This window comes from Lissotriton vulgaris, unplaced genomic scaffold (genome assembly GCF_964263255.1).
Source record: "Lissotriton vulgaris unplaced genomic scaffold, aLisVul1.2 SCAFFOLD_995, whole genome shotgun sequence".
NCBI classification, from domain to species: Eukaryota; Metazoa; Chordata; class Amphibia; order Caudata; family Salamandridae; genus Lissotriton; species Lissotriton vulgaris.
Window position 1 is genome coordinate 345,614 of NW_028251266.1, and position 26,892 is coordinate 372,505.

General features: G+C 52.7%; 1 protein-coding gene across 5 annotated transcripts in view; it reads right to left on the reverse strand.

Annotated features, from left to right (window-relative positions):
* The window catches only part of FPGS (folylpolyglutamate synthase), a 393,648-nt gene that overhangs the window by 88,975 nt on the left and 277,781 nt on the right, over positions 1-26,892 (reverse strand). For all 5 annotated transcript variants that reach the window (XM_086950762.1, XM_086950761.1, XM_086950765.1 and 2 more), the window contains one exon: positions 22,094-22,195. In XM_086950762.1, coding sequence (XP_086806888.1) covers positions 22,094-22,195 — 102 coding nt within the window. The remainder of the gene's footprint in view (positions 1-22,093; positions 22,196-26,892) is intronic.

Consider the following 26,892-nt stretch of genomic DNA (forward strand, 5'->3'; position numbering starts at 1 on the left):
AGGAGGAACGCATCCGTCACAGCTCCGTACTCCGGGTGGTGGGGAAGGGAGAGGGATCTGCCGCTGACCCAATCGCTGTCCATGAGCCACCACTGCAACTGCCTCGCAGTACCCTCCGAGATCAGGACGTGGTCGGACAGGTTGCCCTGATGCTGGGCCCACTGGAACTTCAGGTCCCACTACAGAGCCCGCATCCGCCATCTGGCGTGATGCACTAGAAGGATACAGGAGGCCATCAGTCCCAGAAGCCGCAGCGTCAACCTGACCGAGACTCGGGAAAAAGGCTGAAAGATCGGAATCAGAGCCTGAATATCCCAAACGCGCTGCTCGGGAGGATAAACCCGAAACTGTGCCGAATCCAGAACCTCTCCGATGAAGAGGATCTTCTGAGAGGGACACGGGTGTGACTTCGGCACATTGATGGAGAACCCCAGCAGGTGCAGGAGTTCGGCCGTAGTCTGGAGGAGGCCGACGACTGTCTGGGGCGAGCCCGCCTTCAACAACCAGTCGTCGAGATAGGGGGAAGACTGACACCCCTAATCTGCGCAGATGAGCTGCGACCACCACCATCACTTTCGTGAACACCCGAGGGGCGATGGTAAGGCCGAAGAGGAGCATGGTAAACTGAAAGTGCTTGTGGCCTACCGTGAACCGCAGGTAACGCCAGTGGGCCGGCAGGACGGGGATGTGAAAATATGCGTCCTGCAAGTCCAACGCTACCATCCAGTCTCCAGGATCTAGGGCAGCTAAGACCTGAGCCAAAGTCAGCATCTTGAACTTCTTCCAGAGGAAGCCGTTGACGTACCGTAGGTCCAAGATAGGGCGTAGGCCCCCTTTGCCCTTCTTGGGAACCAGAAAGTAGTGGGAGTAACAACCACACCCCAGGACCCGTCGACAGCGCATTATCCCAACAGCCACTCTGGGACGGGTCTCATATGCAGTCTGACAGCAGGCAGCATGAAGCCATCAGACGGAAGTCCTCATCCTGGGGTCATCGCCCTCCGCCTGGGACGACTCCTGGTGGCACCCTGCCCTGGGCACCACTCCCAAGCCAACGGACCACGCAAGTAACCTGGGCTTCATCCTGGACTCCTCCCTCTCGATGACCAGACAAGTCAACGCCATCTCATCATCGTGCTTCAACACCCTGCGCATGCTCCGAAAGATCTTTCGATGGATCCCCACCGAAACCAGGAAGACGGTCACCCAGGCACTCGTCACCAGCCGACTGGATTACGGAAACACCCTCTACGCCGGAACCACAGCCAAACTTCAGAAAATACTCCAGCGCATCCAGAACGCCTCAGCACGACTCGTCCTGGACATCCCCCGACACAGCCACATCTCCGGCCACCTGAGAGACCTGCACTGGCTCTCCGTCAGCAGGAGGATCCAGTTCAGACTCCTCACCCATGCACAGAAGGCCCTTCACAACCTGGGCCCCAAGTACCTCAACAACCGCCTGACCTTCTACACGCCCACCCGCCAGCCACGATCGACCAGCCTCGCCCTCGCCACCGTTCCACGCATCCGCAGAGCCACCGCCGGAGGAAGATCCTTCTCCTACCTGGCAGCCAAGACATGGAACTCCCTCCCCATCCACCTTCGGTTAACCCAGGACCATCTCTCCTTCAGGAAGCAACTCAAGACCTGGCTTTTCGAGCAGTAACGGACCCCTCTCCCCCAGCGCCTTGAGACCCATCCGGGTGAGTAGAGCACTATATAAATGTCATGATTGATTGATTAGACCCAGTCATTCCATCTGCATTCTCACCGTCAGGCGGCCTCTTCCAATAGAGGCAAACCTGTCAGTGCAGCCACTCTTTCTTGGACAGGGTATGCAGCCGTTGCCCTGCTTAAGTCCAACTCTACCCCAAGGAAGATTTTTTTTCCTTTGTAGGCGAGACGTGGATTTCTCCAGATTTAGAGCGAAACCCAGTCGGTGCTTCATAACCATTACCCGATGTATGCAGTTCTGACCAAACGTTTAATTCAGGCTCCATATACGCCTGCATCCTCTGCTTTCTGAAGTGTGCCACTGCTCCAAAGCACTCTGCAAACAGCCTAGGCACACTGCATCCCAAATAGTGGAGCTCGGAACCGAAAAGAAGCGTTGCGTGGCACAATATTGAGGTTTTACCTGTGGCTGCAGTTCATCTGGATACTGAAGTAGGGGTCCTGGAGAGCTGTGGTCGGCAAGGAGTCTTCCATCCTCGGCATCGTTACGACTATCTGCAGAGTGGTCATACTGAATGTATTCTGACAAACATCTTCAGGAATCCCAAGTCTTGGTATAAGATCTTGGTTTAAACTGATAAAAATAGGCCGCACACGCCATGGATTTGTTCCATGCTCGACGCCTCAACTGGCATATTTTGGCAAGGTCATGAATCTGCTTTTGTAACCGCTCAATTCTTCTTCCAAGCTCGGCCCTTGGCTTGTTGTCCGATATTGCATTGAAATGGAAAAAATACCCCCAATGTTCTTTAATGTGCACCTCAGATAGGATGCTGGAGCGCGGGCCCGTGGATGCTGGAGCGCGGGCCCGTGGATGCTGGAGCGCGGGCCGGTGGATGCTGGAGCGCGGGCCCGTGGATGCTGGAGCGCGGGCCCGTGGATGCTGGAGCGCGGGCCGGTGGATGCTGGAGCGCGGGCCCGTGGATGCTGGAGCGCGGGCCCGTGGATGCTGGAGCGCGGGCCGGTGGATGCTGGAGCGCGGGCCGGTGGATGCTGGAGCGCGGGCCCGTGGATGCTGGAGCGCGGGCCCGTGGATGCTGGAGCACGGGCCCGTGGATGCTGGAGCACGGGCCCGTGGATGCTGGAGCACGGGCCCGTGGATGCTGGAGCACGGGCCCGTGGATGCTGGAGAGCGGGTCCGTGAATGCTGGAGAGCGGGTCCGTGAATGCTGGAGAGCGGGTCCGTGGATCCTGGAGAGCGGGTCCGTGAATGCTGGAGAGCGGGTCCGTGGATCCTGGTTTTACTCTCTCTGGTGTTAAGGAAATCCTTAACTACTGCATCATTAATCTTTTTTTGCAGTATGGTAGCTAATTTACCTTTAAGCTTGCATTTATTTTTCCTTTTGACGTTGATAATGCCCTTCTTTTAGGAAAAGCTCTTATTCTGGTCTTTCTCCTTCTGATCTAGATGCCACTTTGGAGTCAAGGCGAAGTGTGCAGGTTTGGGCCACTCTGTTGTCTTGACACTTCGACCCTTGAGACTCCTTTGTTTTAGGGGTCCCTTCCACCACGACGCTGTGCCACTGCACAGCCTTGTTTATTGGAGTGTCCTTGGTAGCAGCACCTCATTCGCCAACTCAATTGAAACTGAATCTGCAGCATCAGAGCCCTGGGATTCCTCCGCTTCCTCGAGGTTAACTCTCTTCAACAACCCCTTTTCCTTAAGGAACACTTGGAACTTGGTTTGATGTGGTATTGAGACGATGCCCTCACCTCAGTTTCTCTCTTACTCAGAGTCCTAGGACAAAAAGCTTCACACTCACAATATTACATTACAATCTGGATTTAGAAGAGGTCTACAACTTCCATGCTAACTATGCAATCTAGCACGTCTTCAAAGCCCAATTGGAAAACAAACAAAAGCATCTGTCCTGAATCTTTTGGCGTTTACTGTTTTAGATGTACGAGTTACTTACCTTCGGTAACAATGTATCTGGTAGAGACGATTCTAGCCGCAGATTTCTTAACTTAGAATTATTCCCAGGCGTGAGACTGGATCCAGAAAACTTTTTTGCCACAGCATCCCTGCGCGCCGGCACCACGTGACTCCGCCCTGACGTCGTCCGCGCCCATGACGTCAGGGAGGACAAGTCCCACCCCGGCGCGCCTTCGTCAGTTTTCCTCAGAGAACTTTTCAAAGTGGAGCCATCACAAACAAAAAACTGAAAATACGGTAACAGTGTGCGAAAAAATCAGCTACACAGAAAGGAAAGAAACGAATGGTGAGGAACAACCCCATCCAGAAGAGTGCCAGGTATTATGCACCAAAAGCTGGAAGGAAAGAACAGAGCACAGCTACTGCAAGCAAGCATCGCAAACTTTTACAACAGCCTCCCGGGGGCAGAAAGCATGTGAAAATTTGCACAGCAGACGAATAGCCTGCCACCCCCGCCCGGAACAGAGAAGGGTGCAAATGCCAGAACGAAAGAGCAACGACAAGTCACCCCCAGACAACACCAGCAAGGAGAGACAGCTCCCAAAGATCTAAAGGCTGAGACCCGACCAAGGGACCTCAACCCAAAGGACTGCAATGTAGTCAGAAGTGCAAGCAACGAAAGGAAGAAGGACATGATCAGGGTGCATAGGCACAGGAGCACTCATGACACCATCAACCAATCACCAGAAAGGAAGGAATGAAGCAACAACAAGACGAGCATCCCCCTAGGGAAGGAGTATGAGAAAGGCATTCGCAGGAGACAACCACCAGGAGGCAGGCGAGTGCAGAAGACAAAGGAAAGGCCCTCGCAGAACGGGGAGGAAGGGCGGGTCGTGAAGGAATCTGCAGCTAGAATGGTCTCTACCAGAAACATTGTTACCGAAGGTAAGTAACTCATACATCTGATAGACTACTACCAGCAGATTCCTTAACGTAGAATAGAAACAAATATGCTACTTACCAGTATGCATCCGTTCTTGGCATGTAGGGCTGCTGACATTCATATCTGTGCATAGATCGCCGCCTAGTGTTGGGTCCGGATGATCGCACATTCTTGTCCTGGAAGAGTCTTCGAAGTATCACGAGATAGGTGACTCCTCCCCTGGACTACAGTGCGCATGGGCATCCTCTCCATCCTCAGATTGTTTTTAGCCATTGTGGCAGAGATGGAGATAGTAAAGAAAGAGATGGTCATGCAAAAGATAATGCTACAGCTGCGACAGGCACCGGGGAGGAGGGCGGGCGATATGAATGTCAGCAGCCCAACATGCCAAGAACAGATGCATACTGGTAAGTAGCATATTCAGATCGAGGCATGTGGGCTGCTGAATTCATATCTGTGCATAGAATACATAGCAGTCCCTCCATTAACGGCGGCCGCCCGTGCCAGCTGCAGCAGTTTGAAAAAGTGTTTTTAGAACAGCCTGCCCTACAGCTGCCTGCTGTTTGGAGTGCACAGCTACGCAGTAGTGTTTGCTAAATGTGTGTGTGGTAGACCATGTGGCTGCTCTACATAGGTCTTCTAAAGGAATATTTCCAAGGAAAGCCATGGAGGCCCCCAACTTTCGGGTGGAATGGGCCCCTGGGGGGACCGTTAAAGTGCACTTGGCTTTTTTATAGCATATTTGAATGCACTTAACGATCCACCTGGCTATACCTGCTTTGGAAATGGGGTTGCCTTTGTGTTGTGGCGCAAAGGCAACAAAGAGTTGTTTAGTCTTCCTAAAATCCTTGGTCCTATCTATGTAGTACATTAAAGCCCTCTTGACGTCTAGTGTGTGGAGCATCCTCTCCGCCACTGACTCAGGATTTTGGAAGAACACAGGCAGTTCAATAGTCTGATTGATATGGAACTGTGAGACTACCTTAGGAAGAAATTTAGGGTTAGTGCGAAGCACCACCCTGTTGGAATGAATTTGTATAAATGGCTCTTGGATAGTTAGTGCCTGGAGCTGACAAACGCGTCTCAGTGATGTAATCGCTATCAGGAAAGCCACTTTCCACGTCAAGAACTGAATCTCGCAGGAATGTAGAGGCTCAAAAGGTGGACCCATCAGTCTGGTGAGGACCACATTTAGGTTCCATTCAGGAGCTGGCGGGGTCCGGGGAGGAATGACTCGTTCGAGTCCTTCCAGAAAAGCTTTAATGGCAGGCACTCTGAAAAGGGAGAGATGCTGCCTGTTTTGTAGATAAGCTGCTAGTGCGGACAGATGTATACGAATGGAAGCATAGGCCAGATAGCATTTGTATAGATGTAACAGAGAACAAATGATGTTGTGAGTAGACGCGTCTAGCGGGTTGATGTTGTGGTCTGCACAATAAATGACAAACTGCTTCCATTTCGGCGCATAGCATGCTCTGGTGGTGGGCTTTCTTGCCTCCCTTATGATGTTCATACAGTCGGGAGGCAAGTTGAGGTAGCCAAATTCTAAGACCTCAGGAGCCAGATCACCAGGTTGAGCTGTTGCGGATCTGGGTGCTGAATGTCGCCATGGCTCTGCGTCAAAAGCCTGAGTGTAAGGCGCAGCCTTTGATGCGGTACCACGGATAGTTCTAGAAACGTGGTGTACCATGGTTGGCGTGCCCACATTGGAGCAACCAGGATGAGCGTCATTGAGTGTTGCTTCAGCTTGCGTGGCACCAGCGGTATTAGAGGTGCTGGGGGAAAAGCGTACGCAAATCTGCCTGACCAGTTCATCCATATCGCATTGCCCTGTGGGTGTGGGAACCTGGCGGCAAAGCTTCGGCATTTGGCGTTCTCCTTAGTGGCGAACAGGTCTATGTCTGGAAGACCCCACTGCCGGAAGTACGGGTGGAGCGCTGATGGATGTATCTCCCACTCGTGCATTTGGTGGCTGTAGCTGCTGAGCAGGTCCGCCATCTGATTGTCCTTGCCTGGGAGGTGTTCCGCCATGAGGAAGATGTTCCTCTGAATGGCCCACTTCCACATGCTTTGAGCCAGATGAGACAACTGTAGAGAGTGTGTTCCTCCCCGTTTCTGAATGTAGTACATGGCTGTCATGTTGTCCGTCCGCATCAACACGACCTTGTTGCACAGATGTACCTTGAATGCCTTCATTGCCATGAAGATAGCCATCAGCTCTAGAAGGTTGATGTGCATCCTCTTTCGCTGCGTTGTCCATAGTCCCTGCACAGTGTAGTGGAGTACATGAGCTCCCCAACCCTGGAGAGATGCGTCCGTCGTCAGAACGATCTGTGGCACAGGCTCCTGGAACGGTCGTCCCTTGCAAAGTTTTTGTGGATTCCACCAATGCAGAGAGTTGTATGCACGACCGGTTACCAACGTGCTAAGCACTCCTGAAGCGGACGCATATGTAGCCTCGCGTGCGGGACTATGAAGATGCAGGAGGCAATCATGCCTATCAACTGCATAAACAATCGTGCCTGAAGCGAGTGTTGCGGTCTGAATATTTGTATCAGCAATTGCATGCTGTTGATCCTCACTGAATTTGGCTGTGCTTTGGCTGCCAGTGTCTATTGTCACGCCCAGATACTGCCGTATGTGGGCAGGCTGCAGGTGGGATTTTGGGTAATTCAGTGAGAATCCCAGATCGTGAAGAAGGTGAATGGTGTGGGACATGTGGGCGTCACACTGCTGGGCCGACTTCGCTTGGATAAGCCAGTCGTCCAGATAAGGGTAGACGTGAATGTTTTGTCTCCGTAGGTGTGCAGCCACTGTCGTCAGGCACTTTGTGAACACTCTGGGTGCCGTCGTCACTCCGAAAGGGAGGACCTTGAATTGGTAATGCGGATTCTGAATGGTGAATCTGAGGTATTTTCTGTGTGATGGGTGTAGCGGAATATGAAAGTATGCATCCTTCAGATCCAATGTTGCAAGGAAATCTCCCTGACTGAGCAATGGTAGAACCTGCTGCAATGTTAGCATGTGAAAGTGTTCTGATAGAATGTACTGATTGAGGGGTCTGAGGTCCAGTATGGGTCTGAGGGACCCGTCCTTTTTTGGGATCAAGAAGTATAGTGAGTACACTCCTGTGCCTCTTTCTTCCACAGGCACGAGCTGGATTGCTCCTTTTTGCAGCATGACAAGTACCTCCTGCTGCAATAAGTGCAAATGCTCGGCGGACATAGGACGGTGTCTTGGGGGTATGTTGAGTGGAGTGGATGTTAACTCCAGACAATAACCGTACTGGATAAAGCTTTGTGACCCACCTGTCCGTGGTGAGATTTCCAGACCGGCAGGAACTGTTGGAGTCTCCCCCTGACCAGTGTGGTATGGTCGGGGGGGCAGTGACAAGGCGTCACTGTTTGTTAGTGGCGGAGGATCTGGAGCTGTTTCCACGACCTCTGCCTTTGGCGCGGTTTCCACAATAGCCACCTCTACTTTGCTTGGCGTATGTGGTTTGCGCACCACCTTTATTGTACTGTGTCTGCTGGGACAGCTGGCCTCTGGAAACACCTCTATTGCTTGAGCGACGAAAAGAAGCACCCCTGAACTGCTGCGACTGGAGAGCGTCCATAGACTTTGCAGTCTCAGTGTCCATTTTGATATTTTCCAAGGTGGTGTTCACCTCTGGGCCAAATAGATGATCAGGGTTTACTGGCTGATTTAGAATGGTGGTCTGTATCTCTGGCTTGAACCCGGAGATTCTGAGCCAGGCATGTCGCCTCAACATGACACTTGTGTTAACGGATCTGGCCGCGGTGTCTGCTGCGTCCAGTGCACATTTGATAGAAGCATTTGATATGAGCTTCCCTTCCTGAATAAGCATCTCTGCTGCCTCCTTATATTCGTCTGGTAGGTGTTGCAAGAGGGTCTCCAGTGTGTCGTAATGGGCCCTGTCATACCTGGCTAAGAGTGCCTGAGTGTTTGAAATGCGCCAGATGCTGGCCGCTTGAGCCACCACCCTTTTCCCTGATGCCTCGAACACCTTAGATTCTTTATCAGGGGGAGGAGCATCACCCGTTGTTTGTGAGTTAGCCCTTTTCCGGGCATTAGAAACAACTAGCGAGCCCAACGGCAACTGTCCCTTAATGTAGGTAGGGTCTCCAGGCGCCGGTTTGTACTTCTTTTCAAATCTGGGGTTTATCACCCTGGCCCTTGTAGGCTCCTTAAATATTTCCCCAGCATGTTTCAAGACACCCTGCAACATAGGCAGAGTCTTGACTGTCCTCTCTGAGGTGGAAAAGGTGTCAAACAGAAAATCCACTTCAATAGGGTCAGCATGGAGCTGGACATCATGGTTCTTGGCTGCCTTTCAATAAGCGCATTAAACGCCACTGAATCCTCAGTAGGCGAAGTTTTTACAGCATACATTTGAGTGTCCGGGGCAGTGTGTGGATCCCCCGGGTCAGCAGCATCTGCCCAGGGTTCATTATGATCTTCTGGATCAGTGTCCACAGGGTAGTTGTACTCATCATCACCTTCCCCTGTTTCTACATCAGAATAAGCGGGCGAGACATCCTGGTCACGTGGAGATATATGTTCCACAAGAACGGGTGCAGTAGTAGAATCACTTTTCTTTTTCAACGGGATTCTATACGACTCCATGGGATGTTCTGGGGTGATCTTTCGTTTATAAACAGAAAGTCTGCCTGTTTCGGCATCGATGAACTGTTGCTTTTCAAGCGAGGGTAGTCGATGGGCTTCGGCCCCGTGGACACCTTCTTGGCCGTCTCGACGGCCGTTCTAGGGACGAAGGCCTTCGGTACCACTTTTGGCAGCAGCGTGAAGTGGATGGGCGCCGACGTCTTCTGAGGTTTATCGGCAGACTTTGGAGGTGGAGTATCCTTTGACCCGACCGTCGAAGCCTTGGCTTCAACGATTCCGACACCTGCTTCGAGAAGGAGGCGGACGGCTGCGTTGACTCGACGGAACCCTTCCGGCCACCGCCTGGCGTGGACTCGAGGGTTGTAACACTTTTAGCCTTGTCTGGTCGACGCAGAGGCTCGAGAACCTTCTGAGCTCCGAGTCCCTTGTCGGTGTCGACGGTCTTCGGCGTCGATTTTTTCGGGTCGATGACCTTGACCGGTGCTTTCGGAGCGGCAGTCTTCGACTCTATGCCCTTGAACGGCCTCTTTGGGTCGATAACAACTTTATGCTTCGTCGGAGCCGATAGTTCTGAGGACTTCGAGCCGACCAAAGCAGGACGCACTATTGGTTTAGATTTCGCCTCTAGTGCTTTGGATTGCGTAGACACCAAAGCTTTCTCTTTCGGTTTCGATTTGGCAACTTGCGGCTCCTTAGAAATGTCCGAAGCCGGGCCCGAAGGCGGGGCTGTAGAACCCAGTGGAAGATCTTGGGTAAGGCCATGTGGCGATCCCTCGACCTGAGCCTTATGAAGTGTCTCGGCCCCAGTATCAGTTTGTAGGCCTAGCTCTTCGCTGGAGCTATCTTCCATGGCCCCAAAGGCCCAATCGTCGTCTCCTACCTCGTCGACGACGTCTTCCGCCTTGAGCATCTCAACATCAGCGTCGTAGCTGGAGTCTATCTCTGAGGCGGGATCCGACAGATTCCCTTGAACCTCCCGCTCTGCTTCATCATCCCCGGAATCGAAGATGTTCACGGGGTCAGGTGCCATCTGCTGGGCTTCCTTGCGCGCAGCGCCGAAGACGAATCGTCTTCTTGGATCGGAAACGGGAACAAGCCATACAGCTGGCTTCATCGTGATCCGGCGACAGGCACTTGTTGCACACCGGGTGGACATCGATGTGGGGATATTTCGAGTTGCACACGGGACATCTCTTGAACGGGCTCCGTTCCACGATGGTTCGTCGATAAGGCCTCTGGCTTCGACCGGGCCTTCAGTGCCGAAAAGCCACACGGCTCTTCTGGATGTCCGGCTTGGAAACTGAGCAGGAACAGAGCTGGGCACCAATCGCAAGACAATACCGACGGTAAACTAAAGGCCTTTTGGCCAAGAGAAAAGTTTTATATCGATTCCGAACTTGAGTGAACCAATATGAAGTTGGAGTATAGGAGTTAGCATCCAAACCCAATGGCGGAAAAAAACATCTGGGGATGGAGTCAATGCCCATGCGCACTGTAGTCCAGGGGAGGAGCCACCTATCTCGTGATACTTCGAAGACTCTTCCAGGACAACAATGTGCGATCATCCGGACCCAACACTAGGCGGCGATCTATGCACAGATATGAATTCAGCAGCCCACATGCCTCGAACTCCTAGCCAAACCCAAGGAGAAGGAGGGTCTGCGAGAGGGCCTCCCCAGCCTGAACACAGAGCCCCAATAGAGGATGAGTCACAGGGACAGGGAGAACGGTCCATTACCCCCCCCCCCCCAAAGCAGAAGAGACCTCGCCATTGTAGAGTAACACCAACCCCTCAGAGGATGCGTTATGAAGACAAGAGAGGCAGCCCAGCCCCACCAAGCAGGAGGAAACATGGGCAAGCCACAAAGGGGCCAGAGGACCCCAAGCACAGTCAAGGTACTGGAGACCCCTGCCAGAAGTCCCAGAGGTACAGGCAGAACTGACATGCACTGAGGAAGAGGACTACCCGAAAACTCCAAGGAGAAGAGGTGGAACCGAAGACAAAGGCCTCCATCGGAAAACACATCTTGTGAAGAGGGCAGCCGGACCTATCACAGCTTGAAGTAGACAACCAAGACAGAACAGTGCCTCAGTCAGTAGGGGCAGGCGCAAAAGAAAAATGTAGCCTCACAAGGCTCCAGCAGAACAAGAAGCAGGAGCGCAAGGGGACACGCCAAAGCCCCCAGCCACAGACCAGAAGAACAGGCAGATGAAGCTGGCCGGGACAAGTGCCACCAAACAGAACGCTCCGACGACACCAGGCTCAAAACAAGGGCAAGGCCAGAAAACTAATTCCGAATGACCCCTAGAAAGAGACTCCATAGAGTCCCACAGGCTGGAAGTAGCCCTAGCCAAGACACAGAGTGTTGAGTGCCCGCAAGGCAGCACTGGAAGAAGCGAAGACGTTACGCCCCCAGGAATCCAGCCACCAGGCCTCCCAAGACAGAGAAACACCACCACAGGCAAGAACAGAAAGGCAGTCCGCAGAAGAGACTGGAGTAAAAGGGTGGAAGGAAAGGCAGACAGGGTCATGCGGAGCCGGACGGTGGCGATGTAGGAGCGTCTGAGGCACCGGATCACCCGTGGTAGGACGCCCCCAGAAGAGAATTATGCACCAACGCTTCAAAAAGGAAGGAACAACTACCGTCCACCAGAGCCCTGGTGGAGAACTTCCAAAAGGTTATTCATAGGAAATGGAGTGACAGGTTCACCCATCCGCAGAACACCAGCAGCTGTGGAAATAGCCAGAACAAAAGCAACACTGGCCTCAGTAGGGCGTCGAGGAGGAGAAAGTAATTCCTCCATGGGCTACGGCTGCAGACTGAGCCGTCCGTCTCTACGCCCCTGGGAAACGGCCAACCCCGGAATAGTGGGAGATCCACAGATGAATGGGGGACCTGAAGGGCTCCAGGGGAAGGCGGAGAGGCTGGTGGAAAAGCCAGCCGCGAGACACGGAAAGAAGGGTTCGAGGATTTAGGCCGCGAGGAGCCCTCCATGGAAGATGCCCCTGAAACAGCAACAATGCAGTGCCCTGTCTCTGGGGAGGAAGACACCAACAGATGACAGACCTCAGAAGAGGAAGGAAGCTCAGGAGACAAATCAAGAACCCAACACCAGCATGGCTCCGTGGAGTCCGCCACCGGCGCCTTAACAACGATCGTCGCTGGAGTGGGTATGTGCGGCCCCGGGTCGACCTCTGCCACCACGTGCTCCCCAGGAGAATGGTGCGGGGTCAACACCAGTACAGCGAAGGAGCGGCGCTGAAAAGGCGCCAGCTCGGCCTCAGACGTGGCAGCCACCCGGGTCAAGGACCTAGAGGGAATCAGGAAAGCACCCCATAACCCAGCCTCCACCCGTGACTCCGCCGGGGAGGAAGGCTCCTGGTGCCGAAACTGCGCCGGCACGGCAGCCGCCTGCTCAGAGGACCGAGGGGGGCTCGAGGCCAAGCCCCGGCGATATCCTGCGACACCACAGGGAGCCCCGTAGGGATTTACGGTGAGGCAGGGACGCCAGGCGCCAAAGAGGGCAGCCACGAATGACTACACCTAGACGACACCACCCTCCTACGACCTGAAGCCGGAACCTTCGACGCCATAGCCGCCACAGAAGTCCCCGCACGAGGCAAGGGATCCACGGTCGTATCAAGAGGTGGTGGAGGGGCCAAAGAAGCCTGCCGCGCCGCCGCGTAGGCTGCATTTGGGCCCTAGTCACTCCAACATCGAGAAACGGTGGGTAGGAAGGCGACAGGCTGGGGCAAACGTCCCTAGGAGAGCCTGCGCCCACCGCTGAAGGAGGACAAGGCCTCGGAGACAAGCTGAAGGACCTACCAGCCGGTGAACCACGTCCATGGGCCCGTGGCGAGGGACGATGCCGCAGACGGAACCGGCGGGTCCTTGCCTCCGAGGTAGATGACGGACGCTGGGACGACACTGACCTGGACAAGCAGGCCGACAGCAATTTCATCTGGCGCTCCCGCCGCAAATTAGGTTTAAGGTGCTGACATGCGTTGCAATCCGTCGAGTCGTGGTGCTCACCCAGGTACCACATGCAAATCGGGTGAGGGTCCGTCGCCGACATGGGACGTGCACAGGAGGTGCACGTCTTGAAACCCGAAGGCATTCGCACACTGTTCCACTAATGCCAAAGCGTGAACAACAAGGGAAGAAGGCCTGAAAACAGGCCAGCACACAATCCGGATCCGCATTGCATGCGGAAAAGAGAAAAAACTGACGTAGGCGCGCCGGGGTGGGAGTTGTGCCCTCGCTGACGTCACGGACGACGTCAGGACGGAGTCACGTGGTGCCGTCCCCTTGAACGTCCCCTCTAAAAATAGTTATCAGAAATGTCACCGAGAAGTGGGGGTCTGGTTAGGTACGACGTTTCGTCCAATAATGCCATCCAGTCCAAAAGCTGTAATACTCTGCACCACCACACCTGCTGTTGGGACCACGTCGGGGGCAGGCTAAAGCCCCGTAAGGTGACCGCTTTTACTGCCTCGCACCAGCATCGGCACCGGAGGTCTCCAATTACCGGCAGGAAGTGGGGCGCGCACAACGCACGTCATTCTCAAGCGCCCGGAGGCGCTCAAAAGTCCGAAGCGCCTCCCGCAGCGCGGGACGCGCGTGGGCGCTGCCTGGGCGACCCACGCCCGTCCGCGACAGGAAGAGGCAAGGCTGGGCCACCTCTCTTACATCTGGTTTCCAATCGCACCTATAACAAGAGCATATGGACTAAAAGGTACTGTGGGGATCACGAGGGGGACTATTGCTAATGGTGTATTGACAATTCTACCCAAAGGGTGTCTAATAATTAATAACAAAGCTACCAAGGGGGGTTTGATTGGTAACAATGGGCAAAAGGAAATCTATGGAGGGGTTCCAGCTCTGGCAATTACAAAAAAGGGGAACAAAGCAAAAAGGACTCCGCATTCGGCCACTAACTGTGTCCTCTCAAGCATCGAAGCCATTGTCAGCGAATGTGAGGAGATTCTAGGGGGGAATCCCGGACCTATTGTGAGGGAGGAAAGTGATTCTTTTAATGTGCCCCCTAAAGCAGACCGGAGCAAGGTGATCCCTGCTATTTTTAACAAGAAACCCCTTCCCCCCGTCCTATCTGTGAAGTGCATAGACCACCCGAGGGCCTATTGGAACTGGGTCCTACAGAACCTTCAAATATTGTTAATCTGCCCACTAAGATTGTTCCACCTGAGAATATACCGGAGATTTCTAATAAGGCCCAAAATGGGGTACCAAGCGAGAAAATCATCCCCTGCTCCAACAGATTTGCTGTTTTAGAAGGCAAATCTGGGGATCTAATTGAAGCAATATCACAAGGCACTAGGAAATTGGATCCCAAGATGGGTACCCATGTGGACTGTTCCACATGTCTATCCTCGAACAGGTTATTGATGAATAAAATAGGAATTCTGGAGAGGGAATTGGTTTCAATTTAAAAATTGCTGATGGACCTATCACAGAAGGGGGAAATGGGTGGGCCTAAAAAAGTAATCTCTTAAACACCGCCCGCATTAGTAACATCATCGAATACAAGGGAAACCCCCTCATAAAGCCCAAGTTAGGTGGCGGGATTCTAGGAAAAGGTATCACGGTCAATAGACAGAAAGGCAATAAGAGCTCCGCTGTGCTCCCCAATACGGGCTCGTATGCAGATGCCACGGAATCAGGGGGATCTATTCAAAAGTGCCACGACCAATGCCCGAGTAAAATAAACCCTGGTAGTCCAAGCACGGTTTATAAAGGGCTAAGCGTGGGCGATTGCCAGAGACCCCAGTCTATTGATAAGCTCCGGGGAAATTCAAAGGCAACGGTATAGCTAACCAGGGCCCCAAAGCCTTGTGGGGGCCACGGTTATGAGAGCAGTGAAGCCGTTCTTAATAAAGCCATTCACTGGATACGACATGTGAGGGGACGCAGATCAATCATCACGGAGGATAGGATCAGTGTCAAAAGACTCTCCCCGTTTAGTTCCCATACAGACTGCATTGAAATCAAGCGGTGTAGTGGCGATGGCGGAAAGCTTGGTATCCTTGGAGTATCGAACCTGCCCACCTAAGCATTCTAATATCCAAATCAGATATTTTCCATTGAGGTCTATAGACAGTATGCAGGACGATTCCGAACTGAATAAAATAGATGGACTATACAAGGAAATGCCCTCTGTACATGTGGCTGACACATCTGTTGCAGTTAATACGAAAAAACTGATCCCAGCAACTATGGCAACTTTAAGTAATGTGAACTCGTAAGGGTCTAGATCGGGGACTGCAGACTCATTTGAGCTTGAGAATTGGTCCCTTGATTAAAGAGCGCCCGTTGGACCGGACAACTTGAACCTAATGGGCTTGGCCCCAGCAGGTTTCCCCCGGTGGTGAGGAAGGAAACATCAATGTGATCAGACTGCTCTCCTGGAACATAGCACGTCTCCAAAAGAAACTGGCCTTCCCGGAATGGAATGAGTTTATCAGCAAGTATGAGATCTGCATGTTTCAGGAGACCTGGAGCACGGTCCCGCTGTACAAGTCTGGGTACTCTACTTTCTTTATTCCGGCAATTAACTTAGGGAAAGGGCACCCATCTGGGGGATATGGGTCAGTGTGGCATTAAACTGTGACATCACCAATCATAATTCAGGTTCGGGCGATATTATGCATTTATCTGTCAAAGGTCATCACAATGACACTTCTGTAGAATTGTTCAATGTTTACGCAAGAGGCACCCCGGGGGGACAAAGCTCAGATACATAGCAGCTTTAGAAACTGCATTAGCAGGCGTCCCACCTTTGGCCAATATCATGGTGGGAGGTGACTGTAATTGTACATATGAGCCGCTAATGGAGGAAGATCGAACGGGGGTGAGTGAGGAAGATGCGAGGCAGGGAATTCCCCCTCTAAATGTGTCAACAATTGGGAAATGGACACAGAGGCCGGTCCGAATCAATGCTCTTGCGTTAGAATACAACCTGCGAGCGTTGAACGGCAGAACCACCTGGGATCCCAATGGGGCAATGACTTAACAGACCCAGCCGTCCCTCACGTATTGATTATATTCGGCTCAATACTCACTTTTGGGGGAGATTATTAGACATGGAGGTGATCCCGTCGCAAGACAGCCATCATAACCCTCTATGTATGAAAATTATGTGGGGAAACCAGGGAGAAGTACCAAAAACCCCACTACGAATAACAAAAGAGGTGGTCCCTTCTAATTGTAACCGCAGATTAAAATGGCAGAAGGTGGCATGTCAGGAAGAAACCCTGTTTGGCATCAAAGAGCTAGTATTAGCGATGAGCAGGGAACTGACCACATTTAACATGCCCCAAGACTCTACGCAGGGACCTGGCCGAAGAGATCTCTATAGGTGCCTTATAGAAAAACTGCAAAGGTGATTAGAGGGAATAAGAATAAAACGCCCAAGTGTGGTAATTTGTGGTACACGGCCAGGTGTAGGGAAAAAAGAAAGTCTATAACCATCGCCCTGCGTAGTAAAGATCCCGTTGCCATAAGGGTTGCCAGAAAGGAATACAGTAATACGGTGTATCTGGCAAAACGGGAGTGGGAGGAGGACCACTGGCAACAGCTTAAAGCAGCTGCTCAGTTAAAAGATTCCACCTTGTTCTGGGAGTTAATAAACAAACTTAGCAGAAGGGGAGCAGAACCCATCCCAAACCACATAACTGAGCAGCATTGGTTCTCACACTTTTTCAAACTATACTGGGGTGAGATGGAACAAGATCAAAGCCAAGGGCTACAGAGAGGCTTCTCAAGATATCATTGAACCACCTGATCCCTTCACCATTAATGAGGTTAAACTGGCCATAACAAGTACAGCCCCGGGAAAGGCGGCGGGGCCGGACTGCCTCCCGGTGATTTATTCCTACATGATCCCCCGTTATGAGCCAACTACATCGCCCTCCTCATGAACCTCACTGCACAGGGACACCCTGCCCCCGAGTCGTGGAAGGGAGCCGAAGTCGTAACCGTATATATGAAAGGTGCCAGGGAGGACCCTGCCAACTATAGGCCGATCAGTTTAATCGATGCGGTCCAAAAGGTAGTGGGCAGGGTCATTGTCTCTGGAATAGGGTCCTGGCTTGAAGAGGGGAACATTCGGACACTATCAGGCTGGTTTCGGGGAAAGGGTGGGTACCATGGACCAGGTTTTCAGATTCTTTGCGGTTTACTGGAAAACTGTTTCCACCGGGAAAGGAAGCTTACACCCGGCCTTTATTGACCTAAAAACCGCCTTCGACTTGGTGCCCCGTGCAAAGCTTTGGCAGGTTTTAAATGACATGGGCTTCCCACGTTATCTTCTGGAGTTTATCAAAAAAGTCCATGAAGGAAAATTATGCTTAAATCAGATGGGGGAGCCAGGGACAATTGACTGGCAGGGTCCCTGTGAACAGGGGGGTCCGCCAGGGCTGTGTGATGGCACCGACTTTGTTTTCTCTCTTTTGAGAGAGAACCCAGCCGATGCCCCGGTCCTGGCGGGAGAGAAAACACCTACCCTCCTTTTTGCAGATGACACCCTGCTGATGGCCAAAACCCCTATGGGGCTACAGAAACTGTTGGACAGTTTTAATCTGTTTTGTGATTCCCGGGGTTTGCTTATTAACACCTCTAAAACCAAGCTGATGGTATTGTCAACATCTAGAAAACAAAGGATGATTACTATTACCCTAAATGGATCCCCATTAGAGGTGGTGGAGGCATTTGATTATCTAGGCATCAGGGTGAACAACAGAATGAAATGGGACTCCATGTGGCCAAAATGCTCCTAAATCTTAAAAGAGGGTCGGGGGCAATTCTGAGAAACCAACAAATCTCAATTAGTAAACCCATAGCCCCGGCTCTCGTGGTATACGAAGGAAAAGCGTTAGCTTCCGCAGTGTATGGTTCAGAAATGTAAGGGTTTGAAAATTCCATGGATTTGGTTAAAGCCAAGAACAAGTTTATGAGGGATCTGGTGTCCCTCCCCCTCTCAACACCCTTAAAACCACTCTACCATGATTTGGGCAAACGTTCAATAAAATATATAGCTCGTCTCCGCCCCTTATTGTTCTGGGTGCGCCTGAGGAGGACACCCGAATTGGCGAACTATGCCTTAGTATTGGACAAATTAATTAAATTGAACAGCTCAAAGAAAATCATGTGGCTGAATAATTTAAGGCAGCTGGTCATAGACCTGGGTCTGGAAGATGCTTGGTTGGCCCAAACACCCCCTCCCAAAGAAAATATGAAACAAATTTATTGAGAGTGGGTCCAGGTAGAGGAATTACACAGTACTACGTGGGGGGCCCTAACTAATACATTTCTAGAGCATAAACCTATCAGAAAGCTGGAACCTTTCCTGGACTTCATACAAGTCCCAAAAGACAGATCGCTCTTTTTAAAAATGAGATATGGGACACTGCCATTAAATGATTTTACAGAGAGATAGAAGAAGTCTAGGTTAGAGCAAGCCACCTGTCCGGGGTTGTCCTTGCCCTAGTGAGTCCCTACCACATTTTTTGTTTGCTTGTAAAGCATACAGGGATGTTAGAAGAAATAGCTAAAACCAGTTTGTAAAGGGCTAGGAGTAAGACAATGTAAGACGGCTGTACGCATTCTCACATCAGATACGTCATCTCTGTCCCTGATCTGTGGGGTTGCAAAGTTCTTGGGAAGGGCATGGCTGATACGTACTATTATATTAAAAAACAAATGCGCTAGTTAATTATGGTCAAGACTGATGATGAAATGTCCATGATTAAATTCATCACTGTACTTTAAATCTGCCTTGCACTTTATTGTAAATAAAAAAATGTAATGTTTTTATTGGCTGTATTTTAGCTGTATGTATTTTTATTGTTTGTATTAGATAGGAAATGTATTTACTTTTATGATAAATCTATCGAATAAAGTATTACAACAGTAATGCATCATCCTAGGTTGACACTGACACGGGCAAGTCTAGAAGAGGCCTTGACAATGCCTTCTCGGACCTTGAGACACAACGTCTCACGCTTACTCCCTCAACACCGGCCGAAACCACACCTGCTTCCAAGCCGCCCCGAAACAGACCCACGGATCCTTCTCCTGCCACACCTGCAGCTTCACCTGCGCCAGAACCACCAAACCTCCAAAGACTGAACTTCCACCTCGAGAACAACAAAAATGCCAACTCCGCCAACCTGATTGACAACCACGCAAACCTCGGCCTCAGACAACTCGTCACAGCACCCACCCACACCGCCGGCCACACGCTTGACCCCATCTTCTCCACAGGCTCCCACGTCGCCTTCGACCACACCACCGAACTCCACTGGACCGACCACCGCTGCATCCATTTCACCTTCAAGAAACCAACCACGCACCACCGCACTTAACAGCTGCCTCGCCGCTGCTGGAGCAAAGTCACCGAAGACCAGCTGACCACCTCCCTCGCCAAGAAAACACCCACCGACCCCACCAACCCAGACGCCGCAGCCCACAACCTCAGACAGTGGATCGACGACTGCGCCAACACCCTAGACCCACTCAAGAAACCCTCCAACAGCCACGCCAGCAGGAGAGCCACCTGGTTCACCAACAAGCTCCAGGCCTCCAAACGTGCATGCTGGAAACTGGAGAAGACATGGCTCCACGAACGCACACCGGACAGCCACGCAGCCCACAAGGACGCCACCCGCAGACCCCACCACCTCATCAGATTAGCCAAAAGATCCTCCTTCAGTGACTGCTTGGATAACAATGCACACAACAGCAAAGAGCTCTTCAGCATCGTAAAAGAACTCTCCAACCCCAGCGCCAATGACATCCTGCCCTCATAAGAACTGTGCGACTCACTAGCCATCTTCTTCCACCGCAAGATCGCTGACATTCATTACAGCTTCAACACCAGGACCGCCCGACTGCCCGACTGCGCCAGACACCACACCTCTGTGAACACCACCAGCGCCAACCACCTGACCTCCTGGTCCAACATCAACGACGACGAGACACGTAAGGTCATGAACTCCATCCACTCAGGATCTCCGTCTGACCCGTGCCCACACCACGTATTCAACAAAGCAGACGCAGCCATCGCACCCCAACTACAGAAGGTCATCAACATCTCCTTCGAAACAGCGACATTCCCGGAAAGCTGGAAGCACGCCGAAATAAACACCCTCCTCAAGAAGCCCTAAGCGGACCCCAAGGACCTCAAGAACTTCCGGCCCATCTCCCTGCTCCCGTTCCCGGCAAAGGTTATCGAAAAAATAATCAAGATGCAACTGGCCCGCCACCTGGAAGACAACATCTTGGACCCGTCCCAGTCCGGATTCAGACAAAACCATAGCCCCGAGACTGCCCTCATCGCTGCAACAGACTACATCAGGCGCCAACTAGACAACAGCGAAACATCAGCCCTCATCCTCCGGGACCGGTCAGTCGCCTTCGACGCGGTCTGACATCGCACTCTAAAGACACGCCTCCTAGAAGCCGGAATCCAAGAGAAGGCTCTTGACTGGACCACGTCCTTCCTCTCCGGAAGAACCCAGAGCGTCCGCGTCCCACCCTTCCGATCCGAAGCCACCGACATCATCTGCGGGGTCCCCCAGGGCTCATCCCTCAGCCCGACGCTGTTCAATGTCTGAATGGACCCCCTCGCACTAGTGGCCCGCCATCACGACCTCAACATCATCTCCTATGCTGACGACAGCCAGCTCATCCTCTCCCTCCCCAAGGACCCCCACACCGCCAAACCCAATCTCCACGAGGGAATGAAGGCCATCGCCGACTGGATGAGGAGCAGCCGTCTGAAGCTGAACTCGGACAAGACAGAGGTCCTCATCCTCCGACCCACCCCCTCAGCCTGGGAACAGCACCAACACCCACCGACCATGCACGCAACCTAGGATTCATCCTCGACTCCTCCCTCGCAATGTCGAAGCAAGTCAACGCCGTCTCCTCCTCCTGCTACAACATCCTCCGCATGCTCCGCAGGATCTACAAGTGGATCCCAACCGAAACAAGAAGAACGGTGACGTAGGCTGTCGTCAGCAGCAGACTGGACTACGGCAACGCACTACGCAGGAATTCCAGCCAAACACCTACGACAACTACAACGCATCCAAAACGCATCCGCCAGACTGATCGTCAACGTCCCCCGCCGCAGCCACATCAACCCCCACCTGAGACCTACACTGGCTCCCCGTCGACAAGAGGATCACCTTCAAGCTCCTCACTCATGCACACAAAGCACTCCACAACGCCAGACCAGCCTACCTTAACAGCAGGCTCAGCTTCTACACCCCCACCCACCAGCTCCGCTCTGCCAGCCTTGCCCTCGCCGCTTTCCCCCGCATCCAGCGAACGACCGCAGGCAGCAGATCCTTCTCCTACCTCGCCGCCAGGACCTGGAACACCCTCACTGCCCACCTACGGCAGACCCAAGACCTACTCGCCTTCAGAAGACTCCTCAAGACCTGGCTATTCAAGCAGTAGCAGCATTCCCCGCCCATCCCCTCAGCGCCTTGGGACCCTCACGGGTAGGTAGCGCGCTTTACAAGTACGCTGATTGATCTGCTCCCACATTTCCTTTCCTCTTCTCCTGTAAGCAAATGCCAGTCCTCATACACCACAGTTCACTAGTCCGAAGCTCCAGGTCAACCTCTGGCTCCGGCTTTAAGTCATCATTGTAGGGTTAACTCCGCCATATTCCCTCCAACCTCATATCACTGCCACAGGCCCGGCCTCCCCTGCCGTAGGTAGGTCCCACCGTACTCATTGTAGTATCAAAAGGGAGAGGGCTTCCACCATTCCACCGTGGACAGACTGGGCTGAGGGGGTCATATCCTTCACCTTACCCTTCACCATGGACAGACTGGGCTGAGGGGGTCATGTCCTTACCTTCCAGCATGGACAGACTGGGCCGAAAGACTGTGGCCAGTGGCAGCAGTGACCCCGCGGGGAGCTGGCAGTTCCGCAACGGATCCTTTGGTTCACCAATATCTGTGAAGGAGAAGAGAAGAGATTGGCCTGGTGGTGAAAGCACTATTGATATTACTGTGAGGCACCAGTGCGTTAATGCAAACGATAAATACACCATTAACCCACAATGAAGACAAATGCATTTTACATTTCATTGTCCATTCCTGCACTCTAGGCCTCCTCACCTTCACGTTTCACTCTTCCTGCTCTCCTTCTCTTCACTTATTTTCTCCCAACTCACCTTTATTCTAACCTCTTTCCACTCCTGCCCCATCCTTGCTTCCGCTTCCTGCTCTGTGCCCTCCTGCTTAGTCTATTTTTTTGCGCTCTTCCTTTGCTCTCCACGCTCTGTACTGGATTCTCATTTTCTTTCTTGATTTCACTTCCTTGCTTTTCTTCCGTTTCCCCATCCTCATCTCTAGCCTCTTCCTAAAACCACTTCTTCATTCTTCACTCCTCTTCATCTTCTTCACTCCATTTCTAGCTTCTTGAAAGCACAGACAAATCCTGAGAGACAGTAATATCCACACACAGAAAAACAATCCCTGCACTTTTACCTGCTTAACTGTTCTCCCCATTCAACACCACCCGTTGTCATCACACAACAAACGTGCAAACTCTGGCAACACAATTTGCCATCCACCTTCATGCCCCACACATGTGGACTCACATGGACACCACACACCACTTCACTCTAAGAACCAGCGGAAGAGGTATTTCTAGACAGCATCATCACATGGTAGGGGACTTGCTTGAAAGACCACTTGTAGGAAGGAACTCCTCACTTGTACGGTCTCACCTCTTATGCTTTAGCATTTGAACCCACACCGTTTAGTTTCAAGATCAAGCACATGCACGCAGAGCAACAAGGGCACAACTCTGGCCCTCATGCACAACATCTACAGTGCCCAGACTAAGGCAGGCGAGTCCATCCTCAACGAGTCAACGGAGTTGGCCGCTACACAACTCCAAAAAACACTTCCGTGCCTTGCCTGGGGTGAAAACTCTATAATGAAACTAAAACACAATACAACAGCATGATGCCAACCTCCCATCAACAGCACACACCTATCATAAACCCAACCACTATCAAACCTACCACACAACAGCAGAAGGCAAAGCCACAAAATTAGTTGCAAATCCTAGTTTTAGTTCAGCCCCAAACGGGTGTTCAGGTTGCATCTTCACCATATTAGTGAGGCAGGAGACCCAAGAACCCAACAATACTTGGCTCCACCCCACACTCCACCCCCCACTTCAACTCTCCCCCAACTTCATCTCACAAACATATTCATAAACAGCTCAATACCTCGCCTCCGCTACTCGAAATTAATTCCACCTTAAACTGGGACCAGTAAAGCCCCATACCCTGGGGTCTGCAGAGACTGCTCGTACCCTGGTAATCAGAGGCCCACATGATCAAAGAATACAAAATGGTGACTTACCAGCAGGAGTCGTTTTACAGCCTGATGAGGTTTCTTGATTTACATGATGTGCGTCTATTCGGCCATCTAGTCGTTGAGTCCAGAATCAGGTTTGGTCCTTCTGTTTTTGTTGCTTTTTGAAAATCGACCACCATTTGGTAGTCTAAGTGCATCCCTTGTGTGATGTCAGACGGCACCCTGGATGTTTCTCGCTCCTTTTTTCTTGTTTTGTTTCTTTTTCCCCCCTTGAACTTCCTCTTGTCTGTTATCTTTAATAGTTGCTTTTTCCTCTATTTCTGAAGAGGCAGGAGGGTTGCATGTGAATCCAGAAAATTCTTCATGCCGCAAAACTACTTCTACTGGCAAGTTACCATTTTGTTTTGCAGCTGGAATCTTTTTCTGGATTCCCATGCTGTGCATCGGATTACCCAGTGGTGTTTGGTTCTCTAGGAAGGATGTGTTTCAATGTGGGTGAACTGGCAAACAGGAAACAGTCTTCGTCCCACCTATGCTTCCTCGTTCAGATGATGCCCACACAGTAGTGTTCCATGAAGGTGTGTAGGGACGCCCAGGTTGCAGCCATGCAGATGTCGGCAAGAAGTACGTTTTCTAGGAATGCTAGGGTTGCACCCTGCTTCCTGGTTGAGCGCGCCATGGGGCATGTGGGACGAGTCTTCGTAGCATATTTTGATAGTTTCTACTATCCAACGTGCAATTATCCCCTTTTTTTCACAGAATATTTTTATAGTGCAAACTTAACCCGAAGGTATCGGGTATCGGAGCTCTTTACATGAGCACCAGCTGCGTTTTAGAAGGACACACTCATTTTGGTTAGGCACAGGGAGATGAAGTGATTTGCCCAGAATCACAGGATGTTGAGTCGTTGCAGAGACTCGAACCTGGTTTCCCAGATTTGCGGTTGACCGCCCTAGCCGTTGGGCCACACCCTCTCGCCTTGGTTACTGGTGTACCGCTGCTAGCCTTGCCAAAGAAGGCAGAGGGGGTTCCCCCGCCAGATTGCTTTTGTCTCTTGTAGGTGGTACATGAGTGCTCTACGAGCATCGAAGGTATATAAAAAGTGTTTAAAATAAAAGTATGAAAAGTGACGCATCTTAGTCTTAGGGTCCTGAAAGGAGGCGGGCAGCTGGATGGTCTGGTTGGCAAGATCACCGTGGGTAGGAAGTGTGGGTTCACGCAGGACAATCATGTCCCTGTGTATTTGAAGGCATGGGCCTTTGTCAGTTCTTGCAGCTCGCAGAGCCTGCGGAGTGACAGGATGGCTATCTGTAGGGGTAGGAACCTCAATTCCGCCTTGTGCATTGGTTCAAATGGTTCTGCCATGAGTTGCGTGAGCACAGTATTCAGTTCCACATGGTGCTGATGCTGCTCTTGGTGGCCCTACTTTCTGATCCTTACAGAAATCTTTTCTTTACTGGTAGTGTGACGAGGCTGCTCCGTGTTGTTGCCCTGGTGTACGCAACTATGGCGGCCAGTTGGATCATTAGTGATGCATAGGTCACGCCATAGCCTACTAGGTGGGTAAGGGACGTAACTACCATTTCGTGTTCGGTCCTTGTTTCTAGTCTTTCTTGGTGTCCCCATTAGTGGTTGTGTCTGGTCCACTGTGGAGCACCTTCTGGTGCTTGGTTTTCTAGCCTCCCTCAGGATTTCCACGGTCCTAGGGGGCAGTTGAAGGTGTCCAAACTAATTATTCAGGAACCACGCCGCTAGGTTGAGTGTGGCAGGCTCCAGGTGAGGCACTGCTCTGTCCTACATGGTTAACAGAACCAGAGCTGCTTTGGTTTGTCCTTTGGGCATCTCTAGTAGATCTGAGTACCGTGCATGTCTGGCCTATTGCGGAGCGATTAGTATGCCTGCCTGAATGTGGGGCCCGTGCACAGCGGTCTGCTGGCGGTGTCCGCTCCGAAGATGCTGAGCCATGCCTGCCTCCTCAGTGAGGGGCCCGTGCACAGCGGTCTGCTGGCGGTGTCCGCTCCGAAGATGCTGAGCCATGCCTGCCTCAGTGTGGTGCCCGTGCACAGCGGTCTGCTGGCGGTGTCCGCTCCGAAGATGCTGAGCCATGCCTGCCTCAGTGTGGGGCCCGTGCACAGCGGTCTGCTGGCGGTGTCCGCTCCGAAGATGCTGAGCCATGCCTGCTTCCTCAGTGTGGGGCCCGTGCACAGCGGTCTGCTGGCGGTGTCCGCTCCGAAGATGCTGAGCCATGCCTGCCTCCTCAGTGTGGTGCCCGTGCACAGCGGTCTGCTGGCGGTGTCCGCTCCGAAGATGCTGAGCCATGCCTGCCTCAGTGTGGTGCCCGTGCACAGAGGACGGCTGGCGGTGTCCGCTCCGAAGATGCTGAGCCATGCCTGCCTCCTCAGTGTGGGGCCCGTGCACAGCGGTCTGCTGGCGGTGTCCGCTCCGAAGATGCTGAGCCATGCCTGCCTCCTCAGTGAGGGGCCCGTGCACAGCGGTCTGCTGGCGGTGTCCGCTCCGAAGATGCTGAGCCATGCCTGCCTCAGTGTGGTGCCTGTGCACAGCGGTCTGCTGGCGGTGTCCGCTCCGAAGATGTTGAGCCATGCCTGCCTCAGTGTGGTGCCCGTGCACAGCGGTCTGCTGGCGGTGTCCGCTCTGAAGATGCTGAGCCATGCCTGCCTCCTCAGTGAGGGGCCCGTGCACAGCGGTCTGCTGGCGGTGTCCGCTCCGAAGATGCTGAGCCATGACTGCCTCCTCAGTGTGGTGCCCGTGCACAGAGGACGGCTGGCGGTGTCCGCTCCGAAGATGCTGAGCCATGCCTGCCTCCTCAGTGTGGGGCCCGTGCACAGCGGTCTGCTGGCGGTGTCCGCTCCGAAGATGCTGAGCCATGCCTGCCTCCTCAGTGAGGGGCCCGTGCACAGCGGTCTGCTGGCGGTGTCCGCTCCGAAGATGCTGAGCCATGCCTGCCTCAGTGTGGTGCCTGTGCACAGCGGTCTGCTGGCGGTGTCCGCTCCGAAGATGCTGAGCCATGCCTGCCTCAGTGTGGTGCCCGTGCACAGCGGTCTGCTGGCGGTGTCCGCTCTGAAGATGCTGAGCCATGCCTGCCTCCTCAGTGAGGGGCCCGAGCACAGCGGTCTGCTGGCGGTGTCCGCTCCGAAGATGCTGAGCCATGCCTGCCTCAGTGTGGGGCCCGTGCACAGCGGTCTGCTGGCGGTGTCCGCTCCGAAGATGCTGAGCCATGCCTGCTTCCTCAGTGTGGGGCCCGTGCACAGCGGTCTGCTGGCGGTGTCCGCTCCGAAGATGCTGAGCCATGCCTGCTTC